Source organism: Zonotrichia leucophrys, chromosome Z, assembly GCF_028769735.1.
Source record: "Zonotrichia leucophrys gambelii isolate GWCS_2022_RI chromosome Z, RI_Zleu_2.0, whole genome shotgun sequence".
Classification (NCBI taxonomy): domain Eukaryota; kingdom Metazoa; phylum Chordata; class Aves; order Passeriformes; family Passerellidae; genus Zonotrichia; species Zonotrichia leucophrys.
The window spans coordinates 12762919-12790712 of NC_088200.1; the positions used below are offsets into that span (position 1 = coordinate 12762919).

General features: G+C 42.6%; 2 protein-coding genes across 4 annotated transcripts; one reads left to right on the top strand and one right to left on the bottom strand.

The window, feature by feature from the left end:
• Positions 1-1530: 1530 nt before the first annotated feature.
• DAB2 (DAB adaptor protein 2) lies at positions 1531-27614 on the bottom strand. 3 transcript variants are annotated; one of them, XM_064735499.1, is made up of 14 exons: positions 27457-27614; positions 14137-14263; positions 12793-12932; positions 12059-12157; positions 11616-11747; positions 9550-9633; positions 8974-9021; positions 8721-8783; positions 7306-7935; positions 6308-6455; positions 5212-5715; positions 4666-4757; positions 3727-3794; positions 1531-2980 (listed from the first exon to the last, which is right to left on the bottom strand). In XM_064735499.1, exons 2-13 carry the CDS (start codon positions 14228-14230, stop codon positions 3732-3734), a joined length of 2097 nt encoding a protein of 698 aa, XP_064591569.1. In that variant the 5' UTR covers positions 14231-14263; positions 27457-27614; the 3' UTR covers positions 1531-2980; positions 3727-3731. The 3 variants fall into 3 exon arrangements, with proteins under 3 accessions (XP_064591569.1, XP_064591571.1, XP_064591570.1); XM_064735501.1 differs by having other exon boundaries at positions 14137-14256; positions 27457-27601; XM_064735500.1 differs by lacking the exon at positions 27457-27614 and adding an exon at positions 22660-22776.
• LOC135459729 (basic proline-rich protein-like) lies at positions 24755-27564 on the top strand. The gene is made up of 2 exons (XM_064736025.1): positions 24755-24872; positions 25757-27564. Exons 1-2 carry the CDS (start codon positions 24755-24757, stop codon positions 27562-27564), a joined length of 1926 nt encoding a protein of 641 aa, XP_064592095.1.
• Positions 27615-27794: the final 180 nt, after the last annotated feature.

Consider the following 27794-nt stretch of genomic DNA (forward strand, 5'->3'; position numbering starts at 1 on the left):
ATCCTCATTTGGAGTACTGCAGGACTGAAGTCCCAAGATTCTTCTTTTATTCCTCCCCCAGCCAATATAAAAGAATGACAAAAATATTTTTGTGGATTTAAATGATACTAAAACTCTTTTAGCTTTCACTCTGTCAAAAAATCCAAACCACAAGCCAGCTCTTTAGAAGAGCATTCCTTTTCAGTGGTTTGCTGTAATCCAGATTTAAGGCATCACGTGTTGGACACAGTCACAAGTCACTCATAAATAACCTTCTGTTTAGCTGTTAAGAATTACATATTTGGATACAATCTTAAAATAATAATCCAAGGTAAAGATTTTCCAAGTTACTATGGGTAATTGAAAAATACAATAGAAGCAGTTTTATTTTTCTCTATTCCTTGTTTTTTTGTGGCAGGGTGAGGGAGGTAAGGCAGGCAAATTTGCCCTCTTGGTTTGGATTATTTCACTCAAGGAAATCTTCATCTGCTGCAGCCTCAGTCCAGTTTGATGAGTCCAGTTACAATAAACTAATTTGTTAGGCAAGAATGCAAGACACAGACATTTGTAATATTGTACTGTTTTATCAAAACTGCTATCACAGTTCATGGTTCTTTAAGACAGAGACTCAGAGTAAGCAGCTATTCTAAGTTTGCTAGCAGACCAGCAAGCATTTTTGGCCAGCTTGTCGGAGGTCCTGGTGAGCCGGATGCACAACATCCTGATGGCCATTTCAAAATCTGAACAGCAGTGATTTAAATCCCTAACTCAAATGCTGGTAAACATATTCCTTCATATTGGCATTAAGGCAGTCAACTATCCTTTTATTTTTAACACTAAGTTATATATTGCCAAGCAGTCAAGAAGATAAAGCAAAAAACAACAAACAAAACCACAAACTGAAAAAAGCCAATCAACCAACCAAAACCCCCCAAAACGAAACAAAAACACACCCAAAAAAAGCCCCATTGAGATTCTGTAAACCCTCTTAAGGCCTATATTTCAAGCTGGACAACAAATCCCTTGCAATGAGTTGTTTTTAACCCCTTAACCATCAAACAATATTAGAAATAAGAAGAAAAGCCTAAACCAGCAGCTTGCTAATGGATTTATTATTTTTTAATCTATCTCTGTTAAAGGAGTATATAATTTCTTCTGAACACAAGATGTTCTGAGATTTTCCAGCATCAGTTTAGATCTGCAAACCCGGAATATACAAGCTGAATTATTGAAACTTCTGAGTGCAATGCAATCTAAGTACTTAGCTCCCACAGTCCTGCAGAAAGAAGCAAGAAAGCATCTTTAGCAGCAAAAAGCTCAGGCTGAGCAGCCAAAGTTCTAGTGATGGTTTTTGCTAAATCAGTTTGAGATTTTTATATTTTTATATGGCACAACATTCGTTGAACAGGTCCTATGCAAGAAGTTACAGAAAGGCCCTTTGCCATCAGACAGCTGCAGAACTGTGAGGAATGATTCTCAGCAGACTTTACTTCTAATGTCAACTAGACCCCAAGACACTTACAGAGGACAAAATTAACAGCCACACTGATGTTCATTTGATATGAAGAGTTGCTTCTTTTTAATGCCATTAAGTAACAGGTACTACAGTTTTATATAATAACAGTGTAACATCAATAAGTTTCTACATTTCCAGTTTGAGACAAAAACTTAAATTCATGATTTTTTTTCAATTTTTATAAACATTTTTGCATTACAGAAAGTGCAAGAGAAGTTTGTATACAAGACTAATTGCATGACTGGCTGAATTGGGTACTAAGGCGGTATTCAAGTTGACTTTCTTAGCTCTCCAGTTTAGCAATGGCTTAGGCATTTGATTTAACAATAACATTTCAAGTTTATACTTAACATTAACAGAAAAACTTCTGACACATCAGTCATCACCACTGGCCAAGAATGTAGCTGTCACAGGCAGTTGTATCTGGTTCCAAAACCTGTTAGTAAAGAGGCTCTTGAGAAAAGGCAAGCTTTCCAAGAGATGATTTTTTTACCTCACATTAATGGCACAGAGGTGGTGCATCTGTTCACCAGGAGCTTAGGCATGGAGTGAAGCCTTTTGGTGTTTTTGTTTTCTAGCAGGCTGGAAACATCCCTCAGGACACCAAGTGACAAATCAAACTGAGCACATCAGGGACTCACAGAGATATAAGTAAGAACCCTACCTGCTTGTTTCATTTGTTTGCCAAGCCACCTTAACAGGAAAGTAATCCTAGTAGTTTTCCCTCCCTGAAAACTGCCATATTAGCACCAAGACAACAGTTAGTGTCCACAGCTACCTAAATGTTCTGCAAGAAGTTTTTCAGTTTACAGTGTAGGCCTCTAGTACTCAGGGCTTCAGCAGTGCTGTTACAGACTCCGCAGTCCCTTAATGACACATTTATGGTGGAATGATGCCTTTACTTTTAGTTAAATAGGCCAGTATTAGATTATTTTCCTCTACGTATAGTTACATTTTTGTGGCTGAGAGACCAAGTAATCTGTCCAGTCACCAATTAGAACTCCATAGCATCCCCTTAACTTTACAACTGGCTGCTGCTATCATCATGAGCAGATGACCTAGTTGTTTATGTTGCGGACTTTCAGCTACTAATTCTAGACCCTTATGCAAAGGCAACATCTCTCCCCAAGGAACATTAAGCTCCTCTATTTTGGGACAGTAAGTGCTATGTAAAGGGAAATGGTACAAGACACATTACTCTGTGCTACCAGCCTCTCTGTAAAGGAGTGCAAAGAACCAAAGTAAAGGTAACATCCACCAACTTAAATTTGGGTTTTCAGCGTGAGTCAATATCCCCATTTGCTTTGCCCTGAATTGTCTTCACAGCACGTTCTTTGAGAGTCCATGCTTCAATCCACCTGGATAGAGTTCAGACTGCAGACATCATGAAACATCAGCAAGAATAGCAGACAGCAAAGTGAAACACATAGAAAAATCACGTTGAGAAGAGGTCCAGTTATTCCATTTGTCCTTTTCTGGTTATACCTGGTGTGATGGAAAGGAATTAGTGTTAGGATGGTTATGAGTTGTGCTTTATTGCTTAAACAGAGCCACTGAGAACAAAACTAAAGCAATAAATATCAACACTTGTTCTTCATCAGAAGCTAAACGGTATTTCAGGGGAAGACTGAAAGGTATAGCAGAAGATTTGCTGGATCAGTAGATCATGCTCTTCAGTCAATGGTATGAAACTTCAAATTACATTATTTTCTAGCAACAGAAGTGCTTGTAACAGCTTTTGATTAAAAATCAGAATAAGAGTCTAGTAGCCTTACTCTAGTTTTATTCCAATTTACTCAGAGTCCAAAACGGCCATTGTTGAGGTGATTAAACTTCAGAAAGCTGTATGCTGTATAAAGGGCATTCTATGCTAACATTCCCCACAGATATCTGAAAGTATTAAAGTCAGCTCCTCTGAGATCTGCAGCATGTATACAGTCATTAATTTTCCTCCAGGAAAGGAAATCTAGATCTACTGTGGACTTGGGATTTAAATCTGCGGAAGAAAAGTCTTTATTTCTAACAAAGCAAAGCTGGCTAGGCTTAGACAGACTACAGCTATGTGCAAATCTGATAGAGGTACTTTAGTAGAAGTTCCTCTAAGCACTGTTTGCCATATTTCAAAGAGCATCAGTGAGAAGCTACTGCAGTTTTTGGATATCTCTTTGCCAAATATTTCCTCAATAAATTTCAGAGGATGAAGTAGGTTGGCTTGTTAGGGGAAGACTCACCTGATCTATGCAAATGGGTTGCCAAATTGATCACCAAAAGGACCAGAAGGTGGATTCTGAGATTCCTTCTACAGAACGAGAGATAAGCTGTTAGTGGATTTCCAGTTTTCACCAGATTTACACTGCATGAGCTCTATGAGCTTACACTGCAGGCTCTATGAGCTATTTCCTGTTCAAACACCTGAAAAGAATACTTCATAGCTCCAGCTAAACACACATTTACTGTAGTGCATCAACAAAAGAAGGGGGCTCTAAGCCATGTTAGCTTTTGTGCTAGTCCAAGGCAAGGACTTTTTTTCAGAAAACTGTTTGCTACTGAGCACTCCTTTGGTGCCAGTGAAGTCATGAGATATCTTTTAGTCAGATGCTAGAAGTCTTAAGTCAGCACTCTGGTATTGGTCCACAATTTTCACTGAGGGCTTTAAGTGCTCTGTCTCAATTAGAGTGATCTGGTGAAGCCACTTTCTCCCCTACAGAGCCCTGAACATGGAACATTTTATTTGTTCAGCTAGAGAGCTTCACAATCCACATGGCTTAGTCTGCTCTAAAGAGGGTTATATATAACCAAAGTGGAGTATTTCTGCAGCTACATTGTGATACTCTTTTGTAGAGTGTCCCAATACTACAGAACTTTGCACCATGGGCAAGTGGTTGTGGTGCCAAGCCAACTGGAATAATGCTTTGTTAACCTTCTTACAACAGATACCCTCTGCTAGATCACATATTAGCCTCAAAGATGCAAGTTTTTTGTTGTATGGCCTCTAAAGCCAGAACTAAACTAGTGCTCAAACATAGGCAACGCAGTTATTAAGGAGAAAAAAAGGGTTTTGATTGCTTTTTTTGTGGTGATGATGTCATTTGGGCATTTTGGTGTTAAGGTGTTTGTTTGTAGTTTGTTTTGTTTTTTTGTTTCTTTTGTTGGGTTTCTTTACTACTTACAGATGAGGCACCGAAAGGATCTGTTTTATCTTGACTTTCAAACAGGCCTTCAGCTGGCAACACACTTTGTCGAGGAACAGGCTTTGGTGGTTCTAAAAAGGAGAGACATACTGCTATAATTACTTGACAGATTTAGCAACCACTCAGTTCTGCTTGTATAGCAACACCACAGCTCATCTAATTAGAAACACAAAAAAATTAACTGGAATTTTCTTAGAGTGACTTTGAGTCACAATATTAACTCCTGCTCGTCCCTGACTAAGCTTAAAACAGATGGAAATTCTATCAATGTACAAAATTAGGTTTACCTGGGTCTAGTCAAATAATTTAGGCACTAGGTGTCAGTGTTCAGCCATGCTGCTGCTAAGTCTTCGATTTTTCTAGTTGAGCTAGCCCTTCAACCCTCTATTTCAGTAACCATTAACTCCAAAATGTAACCAGTCATTTTGGCAGACAGCTTGCTAGCTGCCATTTCATCATGATCTGTACTATCTTTAGAAATGCCTACTTTAGTACTACAGTAACTGCTGAGAACTCCAGGAGCACCTGAAAGGCTTTGCTGTTCTCCTCTCCTTGCTGGTACTGCAGGAGGCTTTGTCAGATGGAAGTCTTTGAACATTTCCTTGACATCCTTCATTTCTTTATCCCCAAGTGGATCCAGAGCAATGAACGCATCACTCTCTTTCTTAGACAGCTCCTTTTGCAGCGTAGTTCTGGGTGGTGGCTGGGGTGGGCTAGCTGCTGTTGACATGGAGGGCAGCGCTGAGGCTGTCTGGGCTGGGAGCGCTGAGGATGTGATGCTGCTCTGGAACTGTGCCCAGGAACTGGGTGCAACTTGTGCTGGCTGTGACCAGAGACCAGAAGACTGAGTGGGTGCAGCACCAAAAGGTGAAGACTGGTTCCAGCCTGACACTGCCTGAGTACCTAAGGCAAGTGGCTGAGTAAATCCTGGAGACTGAGCAGACATCATTGACGCATGAAAGATTGCTGTGGCCTGAGCGAAGGAAATTTCCTGTGGGGTCCATGGTGTTGAAGTTAATTGCAAGCCACCTGTGGGGGAGACTGTTGTTACACAGCAGTCATCTGAAGATCACAAGCAGGAGTGTATCAATTCCATAAATGGTACCAGCAAAAGATTTTCATGTACTGTCTGCAAAAATCTCTTGATTTGCACTTACAAATCAAATCATTTGGGAGAAAGACAGTGGGAGAAAGGGTTTAAATTTTTACTTTGCTGCATTTCAGTGCTGCAAGGACATAATTGAAGTTGTTTTAAGAGAAGGATGAACACAGTTCTAGCACAGAAGTGACAGGTGGATTTGCCATACAGCTGTTTCTGTTTAAATGATTATTAACATACTGTGCAGCAATATTACCCTGACCTCTCAAGTTGTGCTTGGCTCACTTGAGCCTTGTGTACTTGAAGCAGGAATCTGCTGTCAAAGTTAAAGCAGTTAACTGCTTTAATCCTGATTCAGTTGAGGATGCAGAGTTTAGGATTTGCAGAACTAATAGTTTAGGGCAAACAGCACATGGGTTAAAGGGTATAGCACTACACAAGAAGTAAAGGAAGACTAGAATCCATGTTTGGTGCTAGCAGATATCTTGGAGTAGAACAAAACATTTACTTTTGTAAACTAACCTATAGCACCCAATGGAGATGCTGTGGTAGAGCTGTTTCTGAAAAGGTCCAGTGGGTTAGTTGACGAAGCTGCTGGCTGTGCCCCTGAGCTCAGGCTCTCTGTAGATGGCACAAAGAAGTCTGAGCTGAACAAGTCATCCGATGTAGCCTAGAAAGAAAAAGAAAGTGAGATGCCATGGCAGAACACATGCTAGCACAACCAGGGCTCCCTAGTCCTGAGTCCAAAGGAGACTTTTTTCATCTAAAGAAGAGGAGGGAGTTTTGATGTAGCATTTAGAGTATAGGAGCTTCAAACATCACCCTTTTGTTCATGCCTATGGATATACACTGCATAAAACAGGTAAAAGATGTAGTAGTCACAAGCCAACAGTGGAACAGCAGGACTTAAAATGGGTGAATTATTTGCTACAAGTAAGCTTCCCTCTGCACCCTACCCCTTTTAACTCTACTACTTAGTCTGCAGAAACCCCTGTGGTTGTGGCAAGGCCAGGAGTTTTGCATAATTTGAGTACAAGACAAATGAAGGTGATCCAGGGCCACACTCTGCCTAATCAGGCAAGTTAATTTCCTTCAGTAGGCAAATACTGAGAAACCACATGGGCTTTGGTAAGCTAGTACTAATACCTTATTGTCACGAGACCCTAGGTTGATGGGCATACTGCTATTATAAAAGGTTATACTGCTATCATAACAGATTCTGGCGTGGTATCAAGTGTTAATATGCATAGCAGCTTACTTACCAGACCTTTACAGGAGTATGGCAGCATTAAAGAAGAGAGTATAGAATTTAGTGACCATAGCTACTATGAAGCATTCATTCATAGATATTAGAAGGTACTTTGGCTGCAGAGAGGTTAGTGTGAGCATGGCAGGCAGAAGCAGACATGTTGTGAAGCTAGGTAGCCAGTTATACAGTAATAAGAAAGAAAGGCTGCCTTCACCCAGCTTCTCCAAATAAAATCATGCATATCACCATAAATTACTCGAACACTGTTCACCTTGACGGATCTCCTTCCTCTTCCTGGTTTGGTACTCTGTGGTGGTGGACTAATTGTTATAGGCTCACGTGGCATGAGCTGGATATTGTTTTCAGAATCCAGTTTTACTCCATTCTGCAGAGATGTTCCTTTGGAAGCACCTTCCAGAAACAGGTTTGTTGGGGCTTCAGGAAAGCCATTCCTTTCTCTCTCTGGTATCACATTGGGAATTCTTGCTGCAGGTGACTTACTCACTGGTGGCCACAGGCATGTTAGTGCTTCTTGTTTGCCAGTTCTATTAGAAATCTGGTCAAACTGTTTATCAAAGTAGTCAACATCACCATTTGGATCACCATTACCCCCTGATGTCAAGGTAGTTGGACTTTTCTTCTGATCAGATTTTAGAGAATCAAATGAAGGTTGTGCAGATTGGGCTGGCTGTGTGAAAGGATCATCACTGAAAGGGTCTGGATTAGGTGTAGGAAAGAAGCTGAGATTGGTAGAGAAAGAACTCTCAGGCAAGAAGGGTGACTGTGCCTTTGGTTGTGGAAGAGAGGCTGTGATGCCATTCAAGAAGAGATCCTCTTTTGCAAAGGTTTGTTTGGTCTCAATTTCAGAATTAAAATCCACTAACAGAATCTCTTTAGCTTCCTATTTTTTCAGAGAGAAAAATGAAATTAGTTATATATAGATTTTGCTGCACAGTGAAAAAAATCAAGGAAAATAGCTGCAGAAGAAGAGATCCTAGTATCCAAAACATTATACAGGTAAATATTCAAAATCACACAGGAAAACACTGGTGTTTATAGTTAAATTACAGCTATTTGGTCCCTGAAACCCAATACTGAAACATCTGTTTTCAGATCCCCTAGTTAAATATCAGATATTTATTCTTCAACCTAGTGACTGTAGAGTGAGTAGGAATTACACCTAGGCTTACTCTTGAGTCACAGACCCCTGCTTGAGTTCCAATCCTTCGTTCTGACAAGTTGTGAAATCACACTGCCTTGGTTTGACTTCAAATTGCAGTCTCAGCTTCAGAATGACACTGTAGAACTAGTGGAAAGTAACATGCTAATTTCTCCACCAAGCATGCACAAGAAGGGTGAGACTTGGTCACTGGCTGGGTTGACAGCACCAACTGCATCCTGCTGATGGTGGCTTACAGTGCTAGGTGTAACATGATGGTTTTTTGGGGTCTCTGAGCTATGATAAGGCTTATGCACTCTTTTGTGCAATTAGGCCAAGTTTTGAGCTAGAACGATATTAGTAGAATTAAGTACTAGAATGACATCTAGTGGCTAAGTGAATACTTTTATGGCCCTACCCCACTAGCACAGTGATGATTGCTAGGCAGATGTCTCAGTAAAACCAGTACTAGGACTAAACTTGCTTTCAAAGAAAAAGCCAAGATAAGTAAGCTAGACTCTACTTACTGTGGGAGTGCTCATATCAGGTGGTGTTGACATATCCCCAAACAAGTCCATCTGGTCAACTCCCTTGAAACCAGAAATATTGAAAGAATTGGCATCTGTTAGAGCTCTCACAAGAAAAACAATCAAGCATAATGTAGATATATTGTAAAATCTGCAGTAAACACTATAAACACTGCATTTCCTACACAATATGGGGACAGTCAATTTTGAAATCTTTAATGCCATCAACAAAAAGTTTTGAAATTTAACCTACCGGTTTCATTTTATCAGCTTGATCAGCAGGCAGTTCTTCACCATCATTCTGTAATAAATGTATAACAGTGTCAGAAATAATTGGAATTTCAAAATTTGCTTTAAGCAAGGAACTTGTGGGCTTTAAAAAGCAAGTGACAGGGAAGGGAAGCATGAGACAGATTACTACTCAGTATTAGATCCACAGATGCCTTTCACTTCCATTTCAATGTAATTTGGCATCTGACATTGCCTTCATAATGATGGCAGCATAGAGAAAGTAAAAGTTAGATGTGGTGCAGCAGCATACCTAATCAACAGAGGCTGAGCAGGAGTGACCTACCTCAGTCTTACATCACTCTAAAGAAAAAATCAGACTTTTAATACTTAAACATCATGTAGAATATCAAAAGTCTCTCCCTTTGGAGAAGCTCACCAGACCTAGGCAGTCAGACACCTGGCACAACTGCCAACCAATAGCTTCCAGTGTTTCTGGATTTAGGCACAGCTTAGTATTAAGTCTTACAAGAGCCCAAAAGTCAGCCAAAATTGAAACAAGCTTTATGCAGACTCATGCAGTTTCTAGATTTTTACTCACCTTTTTCTTTTCTTCTTCTTCCTTCTTCTTCATATTATAAATTAGTTGGAAGAGGTCCTTAAGATCAGAAACCAGAGGCTCAGCCTGGAAAAGAATGTAGATTTCAGGCCATGTATTACTTTTACTTGGGCTTCTACTGCTGCAATCAGTGCAACAAGCCAAACTTCCCTAAATGGTGCAAGACTTAGGTTGAGATAACAGGAAAATCAGGAGTTTAAAGACCTGTTTAGTCTTCATACAAGATTCTGCTTATGCATAATCCCAGAGGAACGGAACACAAACAGTGTAGAACTGTTGTTAACTCTACAAAAGTGGCTGTACATGAATTTGTGCTAACCTGCTATGTTTTTGCTAAAAAGCTGATAGCAGTACTTCTTAAGTGCATGGCAAGTCCTAGAATTGCAAAATTTATCCAAGCCTTCTGGTCATCTCCAGAGAGGAAGAATATTTTGCATTTGTCTATTTGCTACCAACTGAATGTGGAGAAAACTTGTATATATAATACTACTTTTATTTTAAACAGTGTAAAATTAGCAAAGGAGTAAGGCAAGCATAAAGTAAGATTATCATCACCTCAAATGTGTAAAGCTTTAGAGACCAGCTTTAAATGGTATCTGTGACATGATGACAGTTTAATGTGAATTAGAAAGGCACGGCATGCCTGGCACATCCATTAACAAGAATGTTGTTGTTGAGATGGTGGTGAGTTTAGCTGCACTGCTTTGGAACGCTTGTCAGTGCCTGGACTAGGACACCTTCCCATCTTCAGCCACTACCATTGGCACAAGCAGAGAATCCTTTGTACAGATCTCACTGCTTTCACCTGAGCACTGTCCTCTCCTAATCAAGGAGTATAAGACACGCAGCTGTGGGAAGAGCCATTGCAAGAATCATCAGCTTTAACAAGGAGTAACAGCTGCAGCAAGCTAGAGCTGCAGAAGCCTTACTTACAAACAAATTACTTACTTCCTTACTTACAAATTTATGACAAAAACACACAGCAGCAAGTCAAGAGCTGTCTAAGGCCTGGCTGGGCTTAGAGGCTGGCAAGCAGCACCCCATGGTGAAATGAAGGAACAGACTCCAGAGCGCATACAAAAGGCTTTTGTGCTTAACCTACAATTCCACTGAAATCAATACAATTATTGGTCAGAATGCTGACAAATTAATAAAAAAGACTTAAAAGAAGGCCTAACTGTTAGTTACTGAAGTACTAACATGCTCCAACAAGGAGCTCCTCAGTGGAGGACCTGTAGTGGGTCTAAAGCTGCCAGCAGGTTCTCCAGGAGGGCAGGTAGGAATGGGTAAAAAAAAATCTAGCTTTGAAGTCTGGGCTCATCAAGTCATTATAGTGATTATTATAAAATCATTCTAAAGACAAGCTGATAAATAAAAAATACCTAACTTGGGGTTGTTTATGAAGCTGCATAATTCTTAGTGGTATTTTTAAGTAGCTTTTTCCAGAATCTAGTATTGAGATTCCCCTCAGAGAGACTAACCTTGCACACAGGATTTCTGCATGTGAGGAACTTATCACAGAAGGATCAGAATCCCTCCCAACAAGTTCAGGTTAGGAGGTCCTAGGAGGACCAGATCTGTCATTTACAGGCCCCAGAATCATTGTTGCAATTGAGTAAGTGATTTCCTTGCTGCACAAGGCAAAGCATCATGTGATTAGACTAACTAATTCTATATTTCTGTTAGTTCAGAATGAAGCTCTGGCTATTTTGCTTAAGAATTAGTACTTTCACAGTGGGAAGCCTGTGCTAATGGCGCTGTTCATCTCACTAATGACTTTCATAGACAAGTTAAGCATTGTTGATCATAGTAACCAAGACTACTTGAGGGATTTTATTCTGGACTACAAAGAAACTGTACAAGACAGAAGCCAGTGGGGACACGGTCAATTCCTATTGTCTTTCTTTCAATAAAATCTGTCCATGCATGGTGGTATTCTCCAGAGGAATTTTGTAGTATTACCACAAAACACTAGACCTTTATCACATGTTAAATATTTACACAACAACATTATCCATAGCACATGAAAGAAAGTGTCTGATTCATACCTGCTGGGCTGTTTTTATGGCAAAAAATTGGTGCTGGCCTTCTCCTCCACATATATAGCCAAAGGCACGATTGTCTGTTACATCCCGAGCAATAAAGGAGATTTTGTTTACTGGATGCTCATGTTCTATGACCTGGAATTGGGAAAAAAGCAAAAAATATTGGTTTAAATTTCTGGAAATATAATAGCTGCTATTCTCTGTGGTGAGAATGATTGTGAAAAATCTTCAGTCCAAACCTCAGACTCATCAACCTTTGATTAATCACAATAGGACACAGCTGTCTTTCTGACAGGACTCTTCAGCATTACAAACATTTCACAAGCCAATTTTTATATGTGGAAGTGAGGTATAGTGTCCAAATAAGAATCTAGTTCATATTGGTCTAACTTCCAGGTGCCTCACTAGCTTTAAGAATCACATTAAGAAAGTAAGTTATATCTTACCCCAGTTTTTTCATCTATTATCTTGATACCAGAGAGGGAGATGTTTACCCAGATCTTCTGTTTGTGTTGGCCCTGGGAACGGGCTGCTGCTGCCATTCCCTGAAAAGAATGAATGCCAAAGTATCCATGAGATTTCTGTTGGATTGAGCTTTACCTTGTTCTTTGTAATATATGACTGCTTAGGTGTAAAGTGATACCACTTATCCAGATGGTTTCCTCTGTAAATGTTTTAGAGCTTTAAAACAGATTTTAGTTCACAAAATTGCTGCAGTAGCAGCATCTTTACTTGCTTTTCCAGTCTAATTGAAGGTATGTAAGTGTTCTGCACTACAGAAGCAATGGTCTTTGTTGCTGCAGGGATTAATTTATTTTTTAATTTTTCTGTATCTCTCAGTGTCACCATTGACACAGGATGCCAACTTGTGCTTTGAGGTCAGTGTTCAATTTCACAGCAATCCCCCCTTCCCCTCCAAAACTCACGCTCATAATTTGTGATGAAATTCATACTGCCATCATTCATACTGGATGCCTACAGACCAAAAGGAATGTTCCCAGACTTTCAGAGAAATGTCCTTTGAGCCAGAGGTTACAGTACAGGAAGCAACATCCATCTAGATGGTGCTGTTAGTAACTACGTTACCATTAAGCTGTATCTGAAGTTCTGCCAAAGTGACTGATTTGCTTTGTGAATGCTAACCAGAGATTGTTCCTTACGTGACAGATCAAGCCCTTACCTTCAGCTTCATCATTGAATCCTGACTCATTTTGTCTCCTCTTGCCTCGGGAACATCATCTATGCCAATCAGTTTAGCCTTGTATTTTACACCATCACCTTTGAATCTAGCCAAGAGAGATTCATCTGTTTTTTCTGGCCCTGGAGAAAGAGAAAAGGTTTGGTGGGTCTGTTTTTGTTTTTTTGAGGTTATTTTTACGTTTGGGTGGATTGTCTATTTTTTTTTTGTTTGGTTGGTTTTGGTTTTGTTTTTTGTTTTTTTTTAATGATAGAAACAGCTATGTTGAGATTCACGATCTTAAAAAAAATATACACCAAATAAGTATACACCAAATCAATGTTAGAACTGTCTCTTGAGTACAGCTGACTAACAATCTGTTTGCAGTGCAAGACAGGTACTCCTTTAAGGTCACAGTACTCTTGCAGAATGTGGCCTCGGTTCGAAGAGTGGAGCCCAATGCTAATGTCTGGGGGCTTCAGAACAATTGTTCACCACATAAAAGACTAAAATGTGGATAAGCAACAGTCAAGTAGATATAGGAGCTAAGAGTTAATGACACCATGCAGAAATGGTACTTCCCATGCCCATATAGGATGTTCAGTAAGGTCTTTAGGTGTTATCCCCATGTTCTGATGTAGGCAGATCTCTTCTTGCTGTGCAAAAAGAATCTCCCAGTTCGCATTTAAGAACCTGATATCAGCACCATCATACAATGAGTCCTGGTACTTTGGTTATAAGCATTTGGGATTTTAGCTAATTTGTTTTTTCTGCTGATCCTGCTACTAGGAACTGCTTGCTTTTCTTCTCTGCATGCTCAACATTGCTCAAGTATGTACTTAGGTATGTATTTTTATATGAGGTAATTATATTTACGTGATCTAATCTATCAAAAAATCTATTATCTGATATACGATAATTCTCTTGCAATGAGTTTTCTAGCTTCTCTGGACTAGAATTTGTATTCAGCACAAATCTCCTTTCTGGAGGCTCGGGAGGAGTCAGGTTAAAGTTCAGACTAACAGTTATCACAGTGCTCCAGGGTCTGGTCACCTCCTCAGAAGAATCTCTCTTCTCCAGGCTCTTGCTTACTTGTCAGGCTCAGCAAATCACTCACTTAACAGTGGAACAGAGCTTTAGAACTTCAGGCTAGAAAAAAGCTTTTAAAATGAAAAGCCTACCTTCTGGTTAAGTTTATTATACTGGCATATTTACTCACTCTTCTGGTCAGGTGGTAAACTCAGAGTTACTTCAGCAGTAGTGAGGGTGGGTGATATTAGTGTTGGCAAATGCAAAAAATGAAGGACACAGAATAGAACAGGTCTTCATGTGGTAAGCATTTCTTACCTTTCTTTTTTTCCTTCTTTGAAGATTGTGCCTTTGGTGGAGCCTGTTGTTCAGGCTGGCTGTTGGTAGCAGTAGTTTCAGCTTCAGTAGACATGATGGGACTGTGGCCAGTTATGTTCACTGTAGGCTTAAAAACCCAAATAAGAGTTAGAAGACAGAAATAATATTTTACCTTGAGGAAGAAATACTTCTATTAGAGCTTTTAGTCCACCTGAAGTTCTGCTGCACACTGATGCCTGACAAAGCCTGAAAGCATAAGGAGTGATCATAGGGCAGGTCTGACTCTGATCACACAGAGCATGAAGTCACCGCCAGGAGGTGATGAACTCTCACCTCAGTAATAGCCAAGCAGTAGGGCACACTGATCTACACCAATGGTCTGTACTTGCACCTACATGTTTTAATCCGTCAATCTTTAGCTTTTTTTACCTTTTAAGGCTATTTATAGAACCTCAGGTATTTTGGTTTATTCTTCTTCAGCACTGCCAGCTGCATCTCTAAAGTAGCGTAGGAGAGAATGCAAGAAACATTTGCTAGGAATCTGTTCCAAACCATTATGAGGATGACACCAAAACACCCAAAAGATGCCAGTAGATATTGTTCATGTTTTTATAACCAGCAAAGTCAGAGGTTATACCACCCAACAGGTAAAACTAAATAATTTTCTTAGGCTGCAGACAGACTGTTCCAGTAAAAACACAACAGAACCTCAAGCCAAACCCCCCACATCCTTGTCTTAACAGTAATCAAGTAGCCTTCAGATTTTCAAAAACCCTGCAAATTGACAAGAAACTATGGACTTCTACAACTTACCTCTATGCCATGTGACCCTTTTGCCTCTGAGACACAAATAAAAAAAATAATTTACAGTCACCATGTTTTGTTCCAACACGGCTGAAGCACTCACTCTCACCATACAGAGGTACTCAGAGCAGCTTTATGGAGCTATGAAGATCTAAACCAAGCCAGAAAGAATATCCACATCTGCTAACATTCTATCAGTCTTCTGTCTGGGATATTGCAACAGCTGCAGTTAGTCCCTCGAATTTTAGGATAACAAATGAAGTCAAGAAATTGTTTACATGATAACTAATAATATTTAAATAATTTGGATCCTTTTTAATACACCCTACATCCAGGCAAGCTGCTATAAATCAAGCCATCCCTTTTATCTAGCATTTGAGACACAATTTGTATGTAGATACAAGTACTAAAGCATTGCATAGCCTCTTGCATTAGAAGTTTGTTAGTCTCAATAGTCAATTCCTCATTTGTCTTAGTAATATTTGATGCTTTAACCCATTACTTGAAATGTACTTTCAGGGTTTTGCTCTCACTCCTGTCTTCCCTTCCTCCAATTTACTGCTAACTAGACTGACTCAACCAGCTTGCCACTAACTGAATAATGGCTATAAATTCTTAATTGACTCCTAACCCAGGAAGAACACAAATTCCTAGGTTCTAAAGAGAATTTCACTCTGAAAGCCTCCATTTTCATTTAACCAGGAGGAAGGCCTTTTTGGAACTAGCTAATCTAAGCAAAACTAGACCTAGCTTCTCACCAGATGGCTTGTGAACTGCATTTAGCATTGGTCAAGTAAATAAACAGAGATAAGGGTGCTCAGATGGGAAAGAACTGTCAGCTATACCTGTTCTCCTCTGTAAGCAACTTATGTGGCCACAGTCAGGGAACATTTGATGCAAGGGAACAAAGGTGTTGCTGTGAAAGTTTCAAGTGGTACCGAGTAGAAATTCATGTTAGAGGAGGAGTTTGTTTAGCAAGCCATGGTTATTTAAGAAATGTTATCACTGAAAGAGTGGCTTGCATGTCCATTCTGACAAAGGGTCAAGGGGACAACTATTAAGCCCACAGGGATTTTGCAGAATACTTGCAACAATGCTGAAACAGATTGTGCCTATTAAAATCCACATTTTAATCAGATAAAATGAAGTCAACTGAATTCTTCTTTCAGAGTAACTAAGCTACTTAGTTACTCTGAAAGAAGAGTTTCTATCAGCTTCTTTGCCCGATAGTATAGTTTTGGGTAGAGCTATCTTTTAGACATAAGCATAAGGAATTCCTCCCTAGATTTATCAGGTCCTTCAGAAATAAAGGAAGGAAGAGAGTTAAGGTAGGATCATTAATTAAACATCCACTCCTGTGTGGAAGATTACTGTTGAGAGAATAGAAGGAAAAGGCCCAGAAGAGAGAAATAAGATGTGCTCTCAAGAAGCTGAGTTATAACTTTAGGACATTCTGCCTAGCTCCATTCTGGAAAGAAGAAATAAGAACCTCAAGGCACTGAATCCTGCCTGTCAGTGATCCTTCTTCCTCTAATTAGCAGAGCTACACCCAGCTGTATTGGAATACAACTTGCATCACATGTTGAAGTAAAATTAAGAGGCAATACAAAAGAAATAACTTAAAAAGGAGAAAATATGCACAAGCAAGATCTCACTTTGACAACTGTAAACTGGTCTATGTCTACATGTGCAGCTGCCATCTTTGCATTCCAGGCATGTCTGATCATCACTGCCATCTGCCTCCATGATTTTCTTTGCGTAGAAATCAGACCACAAATTTTTATAGAACCAGACAGTAAAAAAACCCACAGTGAAGGAAGATGGGTAGGGATACACACAAGTGTGGCTAAGCCTTTGCAAATACCCTGTCTTACTATGGGAAAGTTCATTTTTAGTGTTGGCAATACAATTTTAGATTAGTGAGGGCCTTCTGGCTACTTTACAAAACCTACTCTCACATCTGAGATCTGCCAAAACTTATGTTTCCTAGTGAGATTTTGCAGTACATGATGGTTATTTATCATACCTTTGGAGAACTTGGTGTCTTTGAAAATCACCTCAGAAACCACAGAATTAGTGAAATTAAAACACAATGATAGACAAAGGCATGCTTAATATGTGTTCATATTTTAAATAACTAATTCTTGATACCTGAGTTAAGCCACATGTCCAGTACTAAATTGTCTCTGTCTTCACCTTAAAATTTCCCTGAGGTGGTGAGGAACATGTAGCTTGAGCTAGAAGTAATCTATTCTGCTCACTTAAAAAAAGCCTCAACCAGAAGTAAATACAATTTCTGGGCTTTACACTCAAGATAAAGCTAGCCAAGGTCTTCATCACACTTAAGTTTGTGTTATCTTAGTGGAAAGTGCTGGTGTGCTTAACATGCAAGTAACTAAAATTAAGTCAAAATCTTCCATTTGTTTCTTGGGGGCTTCCTTTCACAGTACTCAGCCTCTTGGTAGATTTTCCTTGCTCCAGCTGCAGGTGGAAGGCAACAAGAGTAGAATTGTTTTCTTACACGTTAATTTTGAAGCCATCTCAAAAGAGTCAGCCAGCAAATGTGGCAAGGTTAGAGATGCATGTGCTTGTATGCAAGAGTGAAAGGACAGCTGAGCTTTCAGATATGCTGGCATAGTAAAGAATAAGGTCATTGCCCCAACAACTATGTCAGCACTTACTTTAAAGCAGTTTGGATCTCATCCATGTCGACAAGTCCATTGGTATCACCACACCTTAATTACTCACTAATCAGTTGTATGGCCCCTCTTCATTGCTATGCTAAATGTGCAGTTTCAAAATTCCAAAGAGTACAGATTTACAGATGCTGCCACCTTGGGAGAAGTGCACCAAACTCTACCTGTATCACCACATTCATATCATACACATTTTTCTCACCCACTTTTCAATTTACTCCAGACAGGGCTTGCAAAGAGACCACTAGCAGTATCTTCCTCCTCTCCTTCAGGGACTGTCCTGTGGAGAGCAGATAGATACTGATGACTCCTCAGACAAACTCCATGTCAGGCCCTCAACACACAGTGCTTGATGTACGACCTGCTACCTGCTGAATCAAGTCAGACTACTCTCCATTCAAGACTTGTACTTCATTTCTACACAGTTACCTTAGGAAAGTCAGTCTTATAACTTCTGATATACTGCACTTTTGGTGTCTTTGAACTTTGCAGAGAGGGCTGTCAGTAATGACAAGTCATCCCTGAAATACCTGTTTTTTAGCAAGACTTGGGAGAACATGCCGAACAATTTTTGTTGAGAAACATTTAGCTTCCTTTAGAGATGCTTTTACAGATATCTTTTATTTGAGAAAGGGGTGGAGACACAATAGATACCCTTAATGACTATGTTTTTGTCCTGTGGACAAGTGAATTGAGTATCTTCATTATGGCTGTAATTTTTCATAGAATTAAGGACAAAAGAGAATCCTCACCAACAGACAGGTTTTTCCCCTCTCAGCAGACAAATATAAATGTCTCAAAGTTGATGAGACATTATCTAAGAGGTTAGGGACATCCAAAAATTCAGAGGTAGATAAGATAAACATCTGCTCAGCAGCCCAATACTTTGTCCTCTTCACACCCTGTGCTCCTTCTTTGTCCCTACAAGTACATGATTCAGCTTAAAGAGTAATTGCATGTAAATATTAACCTTGAATTAGAATCTGTAAGGCCGGGAGAGGACAAGAGAAGCTTTTACTGCTGAGTGAAATACTATTAGGATGAACTAGTAACAGGAAGCACAGCAACAGCTCAACTGCTGAACATGCTTCTGGGGCAGGTTGTTTCCTCCCCCACCATTCTTGAAGGGTTACTCAGGTTCTTCTGGTTAGAAGGCTGTGCTAGTGAATTCAAGATTTTATTTTTCAAGCTAAGAAAATAGGCTAAAGGCTGAACAGCAATTCACACAGTGACTGGGAAGAGTCAAAGTTGTAAAGCCAGACAGTCTGTTTTCAGTAAATCATCCTGACTGGCAGCCTTCTGCTCACATCGGGAGTATAACAGCAGATTTGGGTGAGCCCCTGTAGGGCTGACTGACATTTACATCTAACAACTCCCCATCTGATTATCACATTTTCTACTTAGTTCCTGTCCTGCTTCAATGGTAGTAGCCTTGAGAAGCCCTAGGCATGCATTAATAAATCAAAACCATAAAAGTACTGATCAGACTTTTGCTTTTTAAACAGGATCACTCATGCTGAGGAGTCAAATAAAATATAATCTTAAATGCTTTCTTCATTGCTAGAACACCCATTGCTATGGTATCTCGCAGTTTCTAAAGAGTTCAAGTTGACTAAACCTTCTGTAACATGACACAAGAGATTACAATGATTTAGATGGAACATTCTAGATACTTGTTCTGATTCAAGCATTAACATTAGCCTGTTTTCTCTATTAAAACAATTCTGTTATGAACTCACATATCCAGCAACTAATATCCATGAGAAGTAACTGTCTTACCTACAGGTAGTTATATCTGATGTGTTCACACTTACACATGACTAATACCTGCATGAAGACAAGTAGTAGAAGAAAGTTCACAGATGGCTTGGGCACTATTCACCTGCAGTTTTAGCAATGTCTGGAATGCAAGAGCAGTATTACTTGTCAGAAAGATGACTGAATACATACTTTTATACTGCAGAGCATAACCAAAGGTCCCATGGTTTGTCTTGTAAGAGAGAGGGGAAAAAAGGATATTAAACAACACTGCCTGGCAAGTGCAGCTAATTGTCACTCCCACAATTCAGTAAGGCTTACATTAGCAATGCACCCATCATTCAGTTCAAAAATCCTGTTGAACTGTCCTGCTTAGGCTGTAGATTGGTAGAAATGTGATTTTTGTTCAAGAGATCATTTGTTTGATATTGTGACTTTAGTTAAACCAGGCACTTACCTGTTGGACTAAGTATTTCTAGAATAACAGGATTTTACTTTAGGGAACTTCCAGAGTGCAACTTGCTTTTCAAGCCCTCTTTGATGTTTTGTCTTCTTACCCAAGAGGTGGACTGGTACTTTGTTGAGGTATTAAAGGCAGCCTTAAGCCAATGGCTTCCTTTGTCAACACCAATTCCAGTTTGGAATAAACTGCAACAGCGCTTAACATATTTGCAGGATGTGGAATATAGTCCATCTGTGTTCATCATATACAATCAGTAATGAGAAACAGGGAAGGGTGACCTTCATCTGCTTAGTAGGATAGAAGTGCAGCATTAAACACATCAGGGAATACCTCCCTCGTGCTGCTCCCTTCCCTAGTACCAGCTACAAAGCAGATAAAGATCTCAGTGCACTAATTAGCCATGTCAGCTACAGATGTTGGCATGTACCATGGCTGGTGCAGGATCACGCCTGTGAAACCACACAGAGAGCTCACCGTTCAGCCAACTTGCCAGCTGCTATTTCATCACTTGAACAGAACAGTCTGTTCTCATCACATCAGCCTCCTCTGAACCTCTTGGTTTTTAGCAAGAACATAGAAATTCAAGTTCCTGAAAGTGTTTCATACACACTTGAATCATGGCCAAGAGAATATCACTAAGTTAGCAGCTGAGCCTGAACAGGTCATACTGTTCAAGTGGTGCAATTCAATTGGTACTTTTTTATCATTCTACTATGCTTTCAAGCACATGATTTCTGAACAGATAATAAGTCACTTGTCAACCCAGCTACAGCAGTGGCTCTACTTCAGATTTTTCTTCCACTTGTCATGGAAATAAATATATCTTTTGCAGGAAGATTAAAGCAGTGGGCTCAAGAGCAGTAATGACCAGTTTAAATAAGCTGTACCTGATGAACACATGGAACAATACCTATTCACAAGTGAAAAGCATTTAATGAGCTCATTTTATGTGGTTCCCTGAAGAATTAATCACAAGATGAAGTAAACTAGCCCTGTCATAGTGTTTGATAGAATTATTTTTCAGCCAGGAACTTCAGTATCTAAAGGTAGTGCCCAAACATCTAGCTAGTCTACCTTAAATTATTAGTTGTTCCAGGAATAATGCTGCAACAAGGCTTGACAGCAGCCTTTCCTGCTCTGTTCATTAGCTATGGTGACCTAATCATTAATTTATTGAATTAAAAAATTATTTTAGTACCAGCAATATCAACATCTGAACTCCAAACTCTTCCCTTAGAAAGAAATTGGAAGGGCATACTGGGATACCTTTCTTGATAGAGAGCTATTACTTTGGAAACAGAGACTAATTAGATTATGTATTTAAATTATCCACAAGAATTTTCTTCCTTTCAGCCTTCAAGAAGACAGCATATTTTACAACCTGCCAAGGGAGCACTCCTCTGTAACTCTTTAGTTTCCAGTTGTAAAGCCTCACAAATTAGTGGCACCTGAGCCAGAGCTCAGCTGCCTGCTCTAGTTATTGCTAAGGAAAGCATCACCTGCCCAAGGGATGAGGAATCTCAAGCAATGTGGCTGCTGCTCAACCTTTTGCCAGTATTCCTTCTTGAGACTCACTGGCTATACCAAACAACATAGAAGCAAAGCAGTTGTTATTCAAGGCAGCTAGTGTTTACCCAGATGCCACTGAGTTTGAACTGAACAACAAATCAAACACTTCATTTCCAACTGTACTCCTAAGGCCCTCCTGCCTAGAAGGCCTGTTTCTGATATTCTTGCTTGCTAGTATAGTGAAGGACTCTTGGCAATAGCCATGCTTTTCACCCCTCCTTCTCAGAGCAGGAACTTGACACATATTGAAGCTGTTATCATAGGTTATGTCAGCTGCATACAGTTAACTGTCTGCTGCTGGCACTGCTATCCTTCTTTGCGGTTTGGGTATATGCAAACTGTACTGAGAGAAATCGCATATGTTTTGCACAGCTTACTCTTAAGTGTGTTCTCTACTGGTTCACAAATTTATCTGTATGATAAATAGGATTTTCCTCTACTATTCTTGCATTCACACAGCCTAAACCCGTGCAATCCTGGCCACGTTGTTGGGTACTGCAGTTTGCTTACCCAGCCTGGTTATCCCAGGAGCAGCCAAAAGCCTATCATTAAACATTCATCCCAGCAGTAACTGAAGAGCACTCCACCTACCCCCCAGATACTGTGCCTCTCAATACACAAATTGTTGTAGCAGTTACTGCCACAGGAGTCACTCCATACTGCCTCTTGTAAGAGATGCAAATTATGTTCATTATGTATTCTGAGAAGACTGATGAAAATTCTGCTTGCAGAGCCTACTTATTGTAGGCTCTTCTACAGCAGTTCCAGACTTGTTAAGTATTATGAGGCATATTGCTTAATATAAGGGTTAACTTGCCTTCAAGATTAGTTATTACCAAGGCCCCCAGCTCTCCCTTGTATCTGTAGCAAGAAAGGCAATGAATAACTACACAAGACTCAAATCTAAAAAGGTGGTATGGAAGGATCTCTACCAGAGGTAAGAAAGGATTAACCAGGAATTTTAGAGCTCCACTACAGTTCTCACAGTAGGTATCCCACTGAACAGCTAATAGAGTTTCATAGATGACTGTTCTACAGTAAGTTTCCCTACCAGTAATTACAATTACACATATTAGAGGAAGTTTACACTACAATTCATGAATCCAGACTATAAAGCAATCTTGACCAGGGTCTCTCTAATTTTCCATCTCTGTGATAGTCTTGGCAGCACATTATAGGGATGCCCCCATCCCTCAGAAGCATACAAGGAGAACTGTCCGATCTAGAGTTTACCTTCCATCAACCAGGGCAGTCATTGTTTGCAGACAGATCTGTGATTTGAGCTCCTAGAAAACTAGTCCTTACACACAGAGTGACCTTTGTCCCTTGCCTCAAAGCACAGATGACCGCATTCTGACAGGGCAAAGAAGAGATCTGAAAGGTAGAAAAACAGGTTGTAATATTAAAACGGCATCCTTAGGGCTCCCAACTTCTTTTGCCCCCTCCTAAGAGGAAGGTTTCATCCATGGGGCTAAAATGATTAGGTGTGTGGCACATCAGCATTAGGATTTGAATAGACTTTGCTGGAGGCACAACTTCCTAGCTGACATTGTCATGAAGCCTCCTGACTGTCAAGGTGAAGGTCCATTATCCTGTCTCTTAGACCTACTTTTTCTGCTGAAGAGATAATCCTCATCTTATTGCTTAAGATGAATATGCAACATGAACTGACAGAACAGCAGGAAATTCAGCTCTAAGGCCAATAATTTGTCCTTATCTGGCCCTGTAATGTCTGAGCTTTTGGATTTAAGGGGACATGCACCAGCTATGAAGCTATATTAAAAACTTTTAAAATTAATTTTAAAGTCACATCGATAATTAGGGGCAGATATCTACAGGGCATTTCAGCTGAGACACTTCATCCTCAAGCACTCCAGAGCATATGCAAGGCATAAACTTTCAGATGAGGAGAGACCAGAATGGTCTCTATCTCCATCAGCCAGGGCTGAGAAGACCTGGATGGGAGAAGATGCTTTGTTCAGCACTCAACTGCCCAGCTGGTATAAACAAGATAATCCTGTTGAAACTGGTACCTCCTGTTTATTGACTAGGCCTGACACTGTGCTTCATCCAGCTTCTTTATAACCCTGAGACCCTTGAACCCAAGCACAGCCTCAGAATCAGGTTTCTAATGCCAGTTTTTCTTCTCAGTTACAACCCTCAGACAGCTTATTTGATTTGATCTCTTTAACATAACCTCAAGTTGTACTTCTGTGGAGTCCATGCTGAGGTAGCGAGTAGTGCCTTATCCCTGTTTGTGTTTCACAGCAGACGCTCATTAAGACCTCTTGGCAGCCCCTGATCCCAGTGGTATCATCTTGATTCTACTAACAATCCATTTGTCTGCATGCAAGATCTGAAGTTTTTTTCCAAAATCCTTGCAGGTTACAAAGTTACTGTCATGCTGCTTCAACATTTCTTTTGAGAGACTCGAGCCAGCAAGCAGAATTTGCATCAGCCCTGTTTCCAGATCAAGCTAGCTTTCTCTAGATGTGGAATTTATTGCTCTGTACAGGCAAATTAATTCTTCTGTAGTGGTCACATATTGCTATCCTTGCTGAATAAATTTTACAAGCATTCCCAGGGTTAACCCAGCTGGTCACACAAATTTCCTGAAAGTGTAAGGTTTACTAGGAAAGGAGAGCACCAATAAGACAGAAAAATCAGCAAGTTTGGCAACAATACCCAACAGCTATGGAATATTGGTGCACTTTTACATCTTCTCTCCAACTATGGCTTTTCTACTTTAATTTCTGAGCAGTCACGTTGGATTCACCCTTCCTTGACATTAAGTGCATTTATTTGCTTTCCCACAGAGACAAAAACCTACCCTTTCCATACATTATAATTACCTGCTTAGAGTGTTTCTTCTCATATCTGCTTGAGAAATAGAGGCCTTGAGCAAGAAGAAGTACATCTATAGCAACTACTGGTCTGCAGGTAGTTTAACAAGTAATGCTCTTCTCAATGAGAAAATAGATTGCGTAGAGATGCTTAGCAGCATTGTAGAAGGCATATAGCAGATTAGACATCACCCTTGCCTTCACAAAAATTCACTCAATTTTACACTGAGTTTTTCTATGCACCAAAGCATGATGTTTGCTAGTTAACCGTCTGTTCTGGTGACTCACCTGACATTGATTCAGCACTCTCATCCTCCTTACCTTTGCTACCATTTGGTTGTCCTTCCTCCAAAACAAACCTACTATTAATAAAAATTTCTGCTTCAGATGTGACCACATCCTCACACCATCCAGGGAAATTTGAAAAGCTGATTGTGACTCTAGAAACATTGTGCTGGATACAACTGCAGTGATTCTTTCAACAGATGTGGTGGGCACCCTTAGAGAATGCTCAGCTGGAGCGATCTTCTGTGGATTACAACGCACATCTCCATCCTCACCTACCTCCAAGGAAGGTCCTAATGGAAGCTGACACAAAGACCGGCTAGCATTATAATTGCCTAGGAGGTCACTATCAGACACAATGTCATCCTTTTAGTTTAACGCTGCCTGTCAAGTCTTCACGGCAAACACATACCTCCACAATTAATTTTTTTCTCTATTTGAATCTTCATCTTTAATTTTGTCTATTTACAGAGACATTGTCTTCCTAGGGCATACCTATGGCCATTTTTTAGCATACAGTGTACCTTCATGCTCTCAGATTTGGTTACTTTTGGGCAACCTTGTTTATGAAAGTTACAAAAGACTTGTGAAGAAACAAGTGCTCCCTTTTAAGGCAAACAGCTTAATTAGGAGAAGACTTAAAAATTTCCAACTCTCAAAATAATAAAATCACCAGCGTTATCAGTGAATTTATAGAAAGCATTTGAGTAACCAACATTTCTGAGGGGTAAAACCTCTTTACAAAGAAGTCCACCTGAGGAAATCTGTCTATGTTGGCAACACCTGCATTTGTCTTATGGCTCACTGCACTGGCATTGTCAAGTGTCACTATATAATGGACATTGGACTTTATATATCATCACCTGAGAAGTCAGTTTCTCTGTCACAGTAGAAGACTAACTCCAGAAAATCATCAACATCTGCAGGTATCCCAGTTTACCCCAGACTGAAGTAGCATGCACAAATTCGCTGGAAGACAGGAGTGTTCCATCAAAAACAGTAAGGGCACTCCATCCAAAACCAGAACAAAACCCTACTCCTGCTTCACAGCATCCTAACCTGCACTCCCATTATCTCTGCTATTAGAGAGCTTCTTTCATATTAGTTATTTATTATAACAAATTGGCTATAAAACCCAGGAAATTTAGAGTTTATATAGTTAATCTATTTAATTATTTCAACCCCATCCTCCCCACACACAGAACTGAAAAGGCGCATTTATATTGCTTTACTCTCACGCTTCCCCGGCCAGCCGCCCTGCCGGAGCCAGGAGCAGGATGCGGGCGGCTTCTCCCGCAGCTCGGCCGGGACAGGCAGCCAGGAGCTCGGCCCGGGCAGCGCCGAGAGCCCTGCGGGATGGGACGGGACGGGACGGGGCCACCGCGGCGCCGCCGCCCCCGACCCCGCCGCAGCGCGGCCCCTCAGCGCGGACGGGCACCCAGCGGAGCCGAGCCCGGCCGGGCGGGCGCTCAGCGCCCCTCAGCGTGGCTGCCGAGCCCAGCCCGGCCGGGCAGGCACCCACCGCCCCTCAGCGCGGCTGCCGAGCCCAGCCCGGCCGGGCAGGCACCCACCGCCCCTCAGCGCGGCTGCCGAGCCCAGCCCGGCCGGGCAGGCACCCACCGCCCCTCAGCGCGGCTGCCGAGCCCAGCCCGGCCGGGCAGGCACCCACCGCCCTTCAGCGCGGCTGCCGAGCCCAGCCCGGCCGGGCAGGCACCCACCGCCCTTCAGCGCGGCTGCCGAGCCCAGCCCGGCCGGGCAGGCACCCACCGCCCCTCAGCGCGGCTGCCGAGCCCAGCCCGGCCGGGCAGGCACCCACCGCCCCTCAGCGCGGCTGCCGAGCCCAGCCCGGCCGGGCAGGCACCCACCGCCCTTCAGCGCGGCTGCCGAGCCCAGCCCGGCCGGGCAGGCACCCACCGCCCCTCAGCGCGGCTGCCGAGCCCAGCCCGGCCGGGCAGGCACCCACCGCCCCTCAGCGCGGCTGCCGAGCCCAGCCCGGCCGGGCAGGCACCCACCGCCCCTCAGCGCGGCTGCCGAGCCCAGCCCGGCCGGGCAGGCACCCACCGCCCTTCAGCGCGGCTGCCGAGCCCAGCCCGGCCGGGCAGGCACCCACCGCCCTTCAGCGCGGCTGCCGAGCCCAGCCCGGCCGGGCAGGCACCCACCGCCCCTCAGCGCGGCTGCCGAGCCCAGCCCGGCCGGGCAGGCACCCACCGCCCCTCAGCGCGGCTGCCGAGCCCAGCCCGGCCGGGCAGGCACCCACCGCCCTTCAGCGCGGCTGCCGAGCCCAGCCCGGCCGGGCAGGCACCCACCGCCCCTCAGCGCGGCTGCCGAGCCCAGCCCGGCCGGGCAGGCACCCACCGCCCCTCAGCGCGGCTGCCGAGCCCAGCCCGGCCGGGCAGGCACCCACCGCCCCTCAGCGCGGCTGCCGAGCCGGCACCCACCGCCCCTCAGCGCGGCTGCCGAGCCCAGCCCGGCCGGGCAGGCACCCACCGCCCCTCAGCGCGGCTGCCGAGCCCAGCCCGGCCGGGCAGGCACCCACCGCCCCTCAGCGCGGCTGCCGAGCCCAGCCCGGCCGGGCAGGCACCCACCGCCCCTCAGCGCGGCTGCCGAGCCGGCACCCACCGCCCCTCAGCGCGGCTGCCGAGCCCAGCCCGGCCGGGCAGGCACCCACCGCCCCTCAGCGCGGCTGCCGAGCCCAGCCCGGCCTGCCACTCAGCGCCCCTCCTGCGGCACCAGCCGTGCCAGCGCCCACCCCACACGTACCCCGCGCCCCGCCGCCGGCACACAATGTCGCGTCGTAGCAAAAAAAAAAATAAAAATTAAAAATTCGTCTTCCCCCAGTGACAGCTCCTTCACCCCCTCCCCGGCCGTGCGAGAGCCGAGCCCGGCGCGCAAAGCTCCTTACGGGCTATATCCGTGCCGCTCCGGGCATGATCCGGTGAGAGCAGCCGGTAGCCTGGCTGGGACCGGGGCCCCGGTTAAATATTCTGTTGCGCTCTCGCCTTCAGATTAGTTAGCCACTCACAGCGAGCGATATGGTTTTAATCAGATGCTGGCAGCTGACGACTACCCAGGAATGCGCTGTGATGTTTTTGCTGCTTGGTCTTGGCTACTCCCCCTCAACGTGTCGGTTCTCACAAGTTTAACCCCTTGCGAGCCGCCGCTGCGGGGCCGGGAGGGGGGCTCCCACGGCGGGACGGAGCCCCACGGGGACAGGCGGGACGTGGGGACAGGCAGGTGGGA